This window comes from Callorhinus ursinus, unplaced genomic scaffold (genome assembly GCF_003265705.2).
Source record: "Callorhinus ursinus isolate GAN/ISIS: 27379988/994484 unplaced genomic scaffold, GSC_fseal_2.0 scaffold6, whole genome shotgun sequence".
NCBI classification, from domain to species: Eukaryota; Metazoa; Chordata; class Mammalia; order Carnivora; family Otariidae; genus Callorhinus; species Callorhinus ursinus.
Genome location: NW_027397068.1, coordinates 62,072,485 through 62,084,775, shown reverse-complemented (window position 1 = coordinate 62,084,775; position 12,291 = coordinate 62,072,485). Strand labels below are relative to the sequence as shown.

Below are 12,291 nucleotides of genomic sequence, written 5' to 3'. Positions count from 1 at the left end.
AAGGTAAACTAAAGTTTTCCCTTTAATTTTTGTTGTTGTTACTATTTTCTGTCCACAGAACTTTTAAAACTTCTGTGGCAGTAATAAGATCATTAATATTCACAGGAAAAATAATCCCCATAGCACTTTACAAGAAATTGATAAGTGATGAAAAGTGTGATTAACAAAAGCTGTAAACAGTATCTTCACATTCATTTTCAAATGAAAAAAAATCACTGGTGGGCATAAATTTCAATCCAAGAGAACAAACACTCTAAAAAGAAAAAGAAAAAAAGGAGGACACTTAAGATAGAGAAGTGCTCTTTTTCAAAGTAAATACAGATTAAAAAGTCTAGGAATAGTGATCAAGTATCAAACTGATAAGGAACAAATTCTATAAACTACAAAATAAAAACCTTCATTGACAAAAATACATAAACTCTGTTTTCATTTTTGGAAATTTATTTTTAAAAAAGGTAGAAGAAAATACCTGGAAAACTATTTTAAATATATATATATTTTAAAACAATAGTTAAGGTAGGCATCCGACAGCAAGCTGTAGCTAGTGAGAAAGATCTCGCAATTACTGTTGTGGGCATTTTCCCCAAAATAAAATTAATATTTGAAAATGCTCAATAGAGGGTATTTTTTAAACCATAGTAATGATTATCTTTCCTGTCAACGCATGAAGACTTTTGAATAATGTATGATTCTCTAAAATTAATTGTATCTCGATATGAGATACCAATATTTCTTATTATAAGCGTAAAACATAACTTTTTGTATGGATAATATACATACTTTTTAAGTACTTTGACTTAAACTTAACAAGTTCACCATTTTTAAAATTAAAGAGTACATTTATAAAAATTTCATTTTAAAATTAAAAGTATATTCTCTAGCAGTATGTATAAATATAACATGTTACTGTATGATCTTAAAACAAATCTGAAAGTGTTGCAATAATTTAAGACCTAGAACACTGAAACATACAGCAAATGATTTTACTATTTTTTTCCTTGAAAACTATATAAAGCCCTATTAAAGATTTTAAGACTATGATCAGTTTAATTATTTAAGGTGCAGCTAGCAGCATATTCATGATTTTGGCATGTTTTATACATATGCATCACTTGATTTTAACTGAGAAATGTGGATTAAATGATAATAAAAAGTTTTTGTTACCTAAAAAAGTGCAGAAAAAATTCAAGTTTAAAGTTCAGTGCTCTTTATTTTGCAAAAACAAATAAACAAAATCCCCGAAGTTAAAATGTAAAATAAATCTTTGCCACAAAAAATTTACCTTTGGATATAGCTTTTCTAATGTCATTGAGAAAATGCCTTCAGCAAAACATAGGGAATCTGGAACTCAGGGTAAAACTCTGCACTCTGGGGGGGTCTCCCCCTGTCTTCCCTTTCCTCAGCTGTCTCCCCACCACCCCCCTGTAACCTAAAAATGTGTAACACTTTCAGACTTGTTTAAAACACTCACATATCTACACAAAAGAACTTCAGAGAAACCTACAATTAGGAAGGTCTAAGCAAAAGAAATGCTTCTTTCTTTACTATAAAGTACTGTACTTAAATTGTAATATACTACACATAACATAGACAAGTAGCAGCATTTTTTTTCACATCCATAAAGAAAAGCAAATTAAGTCAATCACAGCTCAGTGATATCTATAACCATTTTTGGAAACACTTTGTACAACTGAAATGCAAACCCAGGGGATTAAGATGATGCAAAAATTCAAATGGATGTAATATATAGAATTTGTCAGAGTATTAAGATTTCAAATAAATTTCTAAGGAACTATATATGAATTTTAGTTTGAAGAGTGAACTGGCTATGTGGTACATATAGGGAAACAACTTCCTATTGATAAGCTGCTAATTAATGAATACTTCAATGATTTTTAGAGCGAAGGACAAATGCAACAAAGAATTATGTCCTCAAATGAGGATATGGAGGAAGCACACACAAATCTTTCATTTTCCTAATATTTTCTATTTTTTTTTTTTTTGGTTTGTTTTCCTGAAATCCTGGCTTGCTGGTGACTATAACTTTTTGCACATAAAAAGAAAAAAATAGAGATGTTATCTCTCAAATTACAATAAATTCCCTGGGTTAGTTATTACTGCAGACTGTCTCTTATCTACAGACTGAATCAAGTATAACTCGGAGAAGCCATTTTCTATTCTCAAAAATAGTTCAAGCTTTCTAGTTCTAAGTGAGTTTCTAGGTTTGCTGTGCATAATCTGTAGATTAATTTAAAAACAAAATAACTCAAAATATTGATTTAACATTTTCTTATAAAATCCATTTCAGATAAATGTATCTACCTCTCTATTTGAAAATAATTACAAGATTAGTTCATTTTATATACAACAGGAAAAATGACCATAGAAATAAAGTTGATGTACAATTAACACAAAGTAACACAGCAAATTAAATAACTGGAGTTAATATGCCCTTCCACATAATGGGGAATCAACCAGTATATTATTTTACTTAATGCTTCTCAACTTTAAATCCATAACTGTTGATTTTATTGATGACATTCTCAAAACTGTACCTTAAAAAGGGGCCTAATACTTCCTGTGACAGATTTTGGAACAACAGGTTTATTAGATAACACAGGATACAAATTAAGCCATCTGTAAACTGCTGACTGTTCATCATATAGCTGACGTTAACTAAACAGAAACATGTTATCCATAGGTATTTTCTACAAATTCAAAACCTTTTGAAAATGATTACTTTTAAAATATTTATTTTGGCTCAATCAATTATCTCTATCACATATATTTAGTCCCTCCCTGATGACATTCAAAATAAATTTTAATGTAAACTTTTGTATCCCATAGTGCACATTATAAAATGTAAACATAAAAGCTTTATTAGTGAAAAGAAGAGGAAAAGATGCATAACAGACTGTGTGAAATTAAGGTGTTCTACATATACCTTTAATGTTCATATGGAATAGAAAAAACAACCATCAAGTTTGCTATCAATTTGTGCTCTGATTATATCTTAATGAAAAAAAATATTTAAATAATTATTTATAGAAGAAAATATTTAAATTTCATTAATAGTAAGTGTAATGCTTCTATTTTGCTCTTCCTTTGTTGCTTTAAGAACCACCAATAATCATCTCAGACGAGCCTGTATTACGAGATCACTTACTTCCAGGTCTACCAAGTTATCTCTTCCCTGTCTGCAATGCTATTCTAGGAACCAATCATTTATTGTCCACTGATGGTATCGTTTGCATTATACTCCAATACAGAAATAATTTAGTTACCAAAATGCACATATTTTCCTTTCCTTTTGGCTTTTTAAAACCTTGAAAGGACATGTACAGATTTATAGTATATTTCTACAGAAAATATTTTGTAGGTCATCAGACTAAACTCTTATATAGATAATTATTGACAACAGATGCTTGTTTTCCATGCGACAGCATGTGCACTAAGATTTAATTGGCTCATCACCTGAGTGTACTGGAACTGTTAGCAAATAAAGGGCATTTTAAAAAGGGAGCTGAGCGTTTTACTGAAATAATGAAACATTTTTTTCGCAATTTTAATTAAATAATGCAAAGGTACATTTGGTTAAACATTTTATAAAAATTCAAGCAAAATTAAAAACTTAGCCAATTTCAACATTTCTACAAATTTAACCAGTAACTATTTTGGTCAAATCCACCTTTAGCTGAATTAATGAGAACAAGGACAAGGGACATTGAAGTATTCTCCTCACCACAATGGAGGTTTTTCTCACTTTCCACACCGTATAGCCACTACATGGAAACTCCCAGAATGATGAGCAGTTCAGTCATGCTCTACACTTTTCTTTTCAATGAAAAGTGATGTATCGCCTTGTTTTGCTTTTGACAAAATGTGGACTAAACACAAGTATACAATAACAAGAATCCAAGAGTAGCCCATACACAAGTCAATGATGTGTATGTTTTTATTATTTAAAGCCCACCATTCAGCTTATCTGTCTACAGATATGGTAACAAACAGTTTGTTTCTTTTTCACTAATGACACTGATGACCGTTCAGTTTAAGGGAGGGAAAGTCCAAGACAGCTGTTTATAATTCAGTCAATGACACAAACATAACTATTTCAGCTTCAGGACTTCTGACTTATTGCCTCTCCCTCAAAGAGGTCAAACACTGATGGCAGATACAACAGCACACAATCTTTTGGCCTATGAAAGATTAATACAAGAATGACCCAGGAATAGTCCCTGCCAGGTCTCCTCAACATCCCCCTTTGTTTCTTCATCTGTAACATGTGACCTGCTTAGTTCCCACACTGTCCACTCATAGCCGGCACATACCACCTACTCCACTTTGAGTGTGTGTGGACACTCCTCAGTTAAAGCCACATGACTGAGGTAAAACAGTGCATGATTGTGCTAGGAAAGAACGGTATCGAGTGATGAACATCCCTTTAATGTTAACTTTCCTAAACTGAAATCAATAAAATAAAAAAGGAAAATTCTTTTTCCTTCCAGCTGAAGTTGGACTTAGTTGGATTTCTGGTTGTCAGAACTGGTACCATTTCTTATCTTTGTATTTCAACATCATCTAAAGGGGAGAAAACACAAAAAATGTTTTAAAAATGCCAGAACAACAATATTTACGTTATAATCAATTTCTGTATTTTTCCAAAACATTACATCATCCTGAAACATTCTCTAGTGTTACTGTATTGCTTACTTCAAATCCATTTATATTGAAAGCAGTAAGAACTGTTCCATTTAGAGAAAAGACCATAACTATTAAGAACTATAGCCTAGAAGGTCCTCTTATTTTTTTTAGAAATGTGACATAATTAAACTTTGGCTCAGTATATTCTTTGGTGACCTAAGCTAATACCTTAGAAATAAGGTAATTTTCAGTTCTCTGATTTGAACTAAAAATAATGGTTAAAGAACCTGGTGAATGAAAGGTTTAAAACAGTACTCTTGCTGCCATCCAAAACTTACTGAGCAGTTACTCTGACAGGCGCTGCATGGCACACCCTCCCTACATGAATTCATTTGGTTGACCCTCACAGCTCTATGGTTATAGATTATTATTCTCCTCATCTTATAAATGAAGAAAATAAGGCTTATATGGTTACCCAAGGTAACACAATGGCGAAACTGGGATTACAGCCCACACTGTCTTCTTTAAGAACCCATGAGCTTAACCACTTCAATATATTATTTCCACAGACTTTCAAATATGGCTCACAAATATCATTTGGTAGAAGGGAAAAGCTATCAGTTTGAGTCTGAGCTCTTTGCTAAATACTTAGAGTGTGAATATATTTTGAAATTGGCTGAAATGTTGGATGCATTAGTGATCACAGTCAGATGCAGGGTTAGGCCAACAAAATTCTTGACCAAGGTCACTAGCCTATATCTGAGGTGTGTGTTAGCCTAGTACAAGGACTCACAAGGGATCTCCAAATTTCTTTGAAGCCCTGGACAAATCTCTCCCAGGTCAAGTGACCTCTTCCATGCATTCCAGTGTCAGCATTCTTGAGCAAGGAAAAGATGACTTTTGATTGAAAAATTTAAAGAGCAATTACTGATAGATTGGGTACTCAAATATAAAAATAACCTTAATATGGTTTCTTCAGATAACAAACTAAGACTGTCCTCAACGGTTAGGCTAGGAACTAAGAGTGTGAAGTAGCCCAATGTAAAGTATCATGGAATGACAGACCTATGTGGTAAAATGAAGATATATATTCTGCCCAAGGGCCTTTAAGATCAGTTTCTTAAAGTGTTACTATGCTGGCCAACAAAACATACTTGTAAGGCCAGCTAGGGAGCCCTTTCTTAAGGGCATCCGTTTCTAAGGTCCACCATGACTTTTGGATTCATCAAGACGAATTCGCTGCAAAAATGCATCTCATTCATCCTCTGTATGAACTGGGCTACAGATGGATTTAGTATCGTCTATTTCAATAAAAATGTTTGCCAATTTTAGTTATTTAGATCAACCTAAAGAATCAAGAGAGGCAAATTATTTCCTTTTTTAGAAGTTAGTAGTAAAATTTGAGGCCTCTGCATTCCCTAAAAACAGCTGCAAAATCATTGGCTTTGTTTACGAGAAGTCTGAATGTGAGCAGGTTCCTTCATAATTTATAAACTTCAGTAAGAAACCAAAGGCTACTGAAATATATTCTTGTAATGGCTCCCTCTGGTGGCAAAAATCAGGAATTTGCAATTGTACAGAGGATAAATGAAAGTTCTTGCATAGAAATACAATAGCTATTAAAAAAAAAGGAACCCAACAATTTTCATACTTGCTTTAACCTAGGTTATTTTGTTTAAATATTTGTTTGATAGACATACCTCATGAGCATGTTTAGAAAACGAATCTGCACTGGACAACATAGCCGCAGTTCTTTCTTCCAGATCACCAAGTTTCTGCCCTCTTTCATCTAGCGCCAACCTGGCTCGTGCTAATTCACCAACAACTCCAGATGCTGCTCCTTTCACACCTTCGATGCCGCCAGGACCAGGGATATGCTGTGCAAGACTCCTTGAGGCCTTTCCTGAGGACGATTCTCCAACTGAATGAATTTGATAAGTGAAAGAGTAACTCAAATGAAAATTTAATATAAAAATCCTACTATATATAATATTAAAACACAATTTTTAGGTGGAGTATCAGTGTAATTGAAATATTTATATATTTCACTCCAAAATTAATGTTTTTATATCATTTTAATAATTTTAGATAGTTTCTGAAACATGCAAAAACAGAATGTATATTAATTTTCTACTCTATATTAGTTTATGTAACAAAATTTGTGTAAAAAGGGGACTAGTAATTATTTGCTGCAATGAATAACAGGCATACTGACACCCGTTTACATAACAGTAAAAATTGTTATTAGTTCTGCAAAAAATTAAAGATAATTTAAACATACAGATTTGATTTAGTTTATTTATTCCATGCTTTCTCATACTTTAAATACTATGCCTAAGCTTAGAAGAAAAATGAAGAATTTATTCATTACTCTATTTCAGTCTCCATAAGTCATAGATGTGCGACATCCCTTTCTTTCCATTTATCTTGTCACTTACAAATAGACCAAATTTTTCCTTCAAAAGATCTCAGGAATTCACTGCTTCTTTTCCTTACATAATCCAGACCTTGATTACCTAATATCGAGATTACTGCAAAAGTCTTAAATTCTGTTAAAGAATGAGGTCAGATTTCCCCTCCTCCCTCAGGCTACATTTCTTTCATTAGAAATATAATTCACATACCATAAATTTGTCCCTGAACACCTTAGTAACTTTTAGTTTATTCAGAAGGTTGTGCAACTATCATCACTAATTCCTGAGCATTTTCTTCAAAAACAAAAACAAAACCCCCATGCTAATTATTAGCAGTCACTTCCCATTCCCCTCCTTCTCAGTCCTTGTCAATCAATAATCTACTCTGTCTTTATAAATTTTCCTATTCTGAACATTTCATATAAATGGATTCAGATATGTGACCTTTGTGTCTGGCTTCTTTACTTAAAATAATGTTGCCAAGGTTCAACCATGCTGTAGCATGCATCAGCACCTCACTCTTCCTGATGACTTGAATAATATTCCATTGTATGGAGACAGGACATTTTGTTTATCAGTTCATCAGCTGATGGACGTTAGAGTTGTTTCTACCTTCTGGCTGTTATGAATAATGCTGCTATGAACATTTGTACAAGTTTTCGTGTGAATATGTGTTTTCAATTCTTTTGGGTATATACCTGGGAGTGGAACTGTTGAGTCACATGATGACTTTATGTTAACTTTTTGAGGAACTGCCAGTTTTCCAAAGAGGTTATGGCATTTTTACATTTCCACCAGCAAGGTACAAGTTTCAATTTCTCCACATTCTTGCAAACATATTTTTGATTACAGCCATCCTAGTGTGAAGTGATATTTGATTTGTGCATCCCTAATGAGAAATGATGTTGTATATCTTTTTATGTGTTTACTGGCCATTTGTATATTTTGTGTGGTGAAATGTCTATTCAAACCCTTTGCCCATTTAAAAACTGGGCTATCCGTCTTTTTATTGTTAAGTTGTAAGAATTCTTCATATATTTTGAATACTGGACTTTTATCAGATTTCAGATATATCAGGTATATGATTTATAATATTTTATCATAATCTGCAGTTTGTCTTTTCACTTTCTTGATAGTGTTCTTTGATTTTCAATTTTAATGAAATCCAATTTATCTCTTTTTTCCTTTGGTTGCTTGTGATTTAGGTGTCATACCTAAGAAACCACTGCCTAATCTAGGGTCACAGAGGTTTATATCTATGTTTTCTTCTATGACTTTTATAGTTTTTGCTCTTATATTAAGGTCTTTGATCCATTTTGAGTTAATTTTTGTGAATGGTGGGACGGCAGGAAACAACTTCATTCTTTTGCATGTGGATATCCAGTTGTCCCAACACCATCTGTTGAAAAGACCATTCTTTTACCTTTCAATTTTCTTGGCATCCTTGTAGAAAATCAATTAACCATACATGTATGGACTTATTTCTGGATTCTCAGTTCTATTCCATTGGTCTGTGCATCTCTCCTTATGCCAGTACTGCACTATCTTGATAATTATAGTTTTGTAGTAACTTCGGAAATTGAAAGATGTGATTTCTCCATCATTTTTCTTCTTTAAAAAAATTTTTGTGTATGTGTGGCTATTTTGGATCCTTTTCATTTCCATATAAATGTTAGGAGCAGTTTTTCTTCTTCAAAAAAATAGCTGGGATTTTGACAGGGATTGTGTTGAATGCACAGATCAACTTGGGGAGCATGGCCTTCTTCCCAATATTAAATCTTCCCATCCATGAACATAGGATGTCAAGGCATTTATCTATGACTTAATATCTTTAAATGATGTTTTGAAGTTTTTAGGGCATTTTACACTTCTTTTGTTAAATTATTCCCAAGTTATTTTGTCTTTTTGATGCTATTATAAATGGAATTGTTTTCTTAACTTAATATTCGTTTTGTTCATTGCTAGTACACAGAAGAAATGAAATTATTTATATTGATCTTATATCTTGCAATCTTGCTGAACTTGTTAGCTGTAATTTTTTTGGGTGTGGCTTAAGATTCTCTATTTGCAAGATTAATGTCATCTGCAAACACAGACTTTTACTTCTTCCATTCCAATCTGCATGACCTTTAGTTCCTTTTCTTGCCTAATTGTCCTAGTTAAAATTTCTAATATAAGGCTAAATAGAAGAGGTAAGACCCTTTGAATTTCCATCTAAAGGTTAGTATCAGTTATAAAATTTTGGGGGGAAGGTAATTTTGATAAGGACTTCATTAAGTGTATATCTGTGTATGCATAAATCAGTTTTGGGAGAATTGATGCCTTTTACTGAATCTTCTACTGCATGAATATGGTATATTTCTTTTATTTGGGTCTTTAACTTCTGTCAACAAAGTTATATAATTATCTGTTTTCCCCATAGAGTCCTAAACATCTTCTGTTAAAATTTATTTCTAAGTATTTGACTTCTTTGGTTTGTTTGTTTTGATATGACTGTGGTAGACAGAATAATGTCCCCCACTCCTCTAAAAGATGACCTTACTCTAACTCCTGGAACCTATGATTATGTTACCTTACACAGGAAAAGGAACTTTTCTGCAGATGTGATTAAGTTAAGGAGCTGGATTACCCAGCTCTCTAATCCTAGATTATCCAGGTAAACCCAATGTAATCACACAAGCAAAGAGGTCTTTCCAGCTATGGGCAGAGAGAGATGGCTTCAGAAAAACAGATTCAACAAAGTTGCTGGCTTTGATGCTTTAACTAGGGCAATTACATTCTCTTATCTTTCTTCATTCCTGATAGTGTTTACTTGTGTCTTACTTTTTTTTTTTCCACTTAGTTTCACAAAAGATTTATCAATTTTATTAGATTTTTAAAGAATCAACTTTTGGCTTTGTTGATTTTTTTTCTATTTTGTATTTGTTTACTAAGTCATTACTATCTTATTATCTTCTATTTTCTTTGGTTTATTTTGCTGTGTTTTCTACCTTCTTGAGATGGCTGCTCAGTTCAATCATTTTCATGTTTTGGTTTTTTTTTCCCCTAATAATACTGTATATATATTTAAGGCTATAAATACCACTATTACTTTATTTTTTTATTTTTTTCCTAAAGATTTATTTATTTATTTGAGAGAGAGAGAATGAGACATAGAGAGCACGAGAGGGGAGAGAGAAGAGGGTCAGAGGGAGAAGCAGACTCCCTGCTGAGCAGGGAGCCTGATGTGGGACTCGATCCTGGGACTCCAGGATCATGACCTGAGCCGAAGGCAGTCGCTTAACCAACTGAGCCACCCAGGCGCCCAATACCACTATTACTTTAGATGCAGACCAATGGTTATAAATTCTTTGACACATGGGTTATTCAAAAGTTTATTTCTTAATTTTCGAACATGGGGGTTTAAAATTAACCTTGTTATTAATCACAAGTATAACTGAATTCTAATTAGATCACAAACCCTTAATTGATTTGAATCCTTTGAAATTCAATTTTTAAAAAATCATATAACATATGGTCAACTTAAACCCCAACTTTTTTCAAAATGCAAGTTTCAAACATACAGGAAAGTAAAAGAACTGTATCATAAATATCCATACATTATCTAATTTTGGTAATAGATAACATTTTTTGCTATGTGTCTACATGTAAAATTTTTAAATATAATATTCAAAATTCATTATAGACATGATATTTTACCCCAAAATAATTTGGTATACATCTGTAATTTCTATACAAATATATTTTATGAACATCCTGTGTGTGTTTGAAAAAAATGTATTCTGCAATGTTGTATATCTGTTTATTAGGTTTAAGTTCATTGTGTTGTTCATGTCTTCTATGGCCTTTACTATAAGACTTATTGTTGTCTGCTTTTATATCTCAATCAATGGGCATATTAGCAGTTCCCCTGCTATGACTGGGAAATGGTCTCTTCTAGCAATTAGTCAATATTTGTTTTTTATATATTTTGAAGTGAAGATATAATGTGCATTCAATAATGCCTTAATGTTTACATTTTGATATTAATATAGTTAAACCAGCTGATTCATTTGTGTTCATGTTTTTCTACCTTTTAAAATTTTAATATTTCTGTTTTAAATATGTCTTCTGTAAACAATGTACATTTTTTTCTTCTTAAATTCAGTTGGATAACCTTTGCCTTTTAAATGAGACATAATTACTATGGTTATTTATATTTAAGTCTACAGTCCTTTATGTGCCTGTTTTATGTTCTTTCTCTCTTCCTTTCTTGCCTTATTTTGGAAGGATTGTGATTTTCCTGCTATTCACCTGGAAGTTATATACTAAGTTGTAGAAGTCACCTTGAAATTTTAACATGCATCCTTATTAATGCTACTGGATATTTTTTAAAAGTCTCTCAAAAATTGCATGATCTCAGATCACCTTAAATCCATTACCCTTTGTGACTCCCTTGATTTTATGTGATTTTTTTGGGTCACACATTGTTTATTTATATGTGTATATACATACCACAAGGCTTTGCTTCCTGTCTATACAGATTACATTTATGCATGCACTTGCTACTTTCTTTCTAAAACATTGTTTCCTACATCTCTGACATTCCATGAAGGAATATTTAGAGTTCCCTTTAGTATGGTGGCAAGTCTTATTCATGTGTTCATTTGTCTAAAAATGTCTTATTCCTGAAGGATATTTTCTGTCTTCAGCTGTTGAGAAGTCAGTCCATAGCTTGTTAAAAAATACCTCATTTTCCTCTAGTCACCTTGAAGATTTTCTCTTTGTCTTTGATATCCTCTATTTTCATGTAACATACTTAGCTGTGAATTTTTTTTAGAGATTTATTTATTTTAGAGAGAGAGAGAGTGTGTGTGTGAGTTGGGGGGAGCAGAGGGAGAGAGAGAGAGAATCTCAAGCAAACTCCACACTGAGCCCGAAGGGGGGCTCAATTCCATGACTCTGAGATCATGACCTGAGCCAAAACCAAAGTCAGATGCTTAACCGACTAAGCCACCCAGGCACCCCTCTAAGCTGTGAATTAAAAAAAAAAAAAAAAAAAAAAATTCTTGGAATTCATTAGACTTCTTGAATGTGTGAATTGGTATCTTCTATCAATTCTGAAAAATTTCCAGCCATATATGTTTACATATTGATTCTTCTTTATATGCTTTGCTATTTCTTTCTTTAGAAGTCCAACATGTTAGATTTTCTCACTGCAACTTCTATTTCTTTTTTCTTTGTATTTTACATC

The 12,291-nt window shown here is 32.5% G+C and overlaps 1 protein-coding gene across 5 annotated transcripts in view; it reads right to left on the bottom strand.

Annotated features, from left to right (window-relative positions):
• Positions 1-3,941: 3,941 nt before the first annotated feature.
• STXBP5 (syntaxin binding protein 5) overlaps positions 3,942-12,291 on the bottom strand; it is a 174,313-nt gene continuing 165,963 nt past the window's right edge. For all 5 annotated transcript variants that reach the window (XM_025866294.2, XM_025866293.2, XM_025866295.2 and 2 more), the window contains 2 exons: positions 6,345-6,565; positions 3,942-4,581 (listed from right to left, as the gene is read on the bottom strand). In XM_025866294.2, the coding sequence (XP_025722079.1) occupies positions 4,540-4,581; positions 6,345-6,565 (263 nt within the window). In that variant the 3' untranslated portion in view covers positions 3,942-4,539. The remainder of the gene's footprint in view (positions 4,582-6,344; positions 6,566-12,291) is intronic.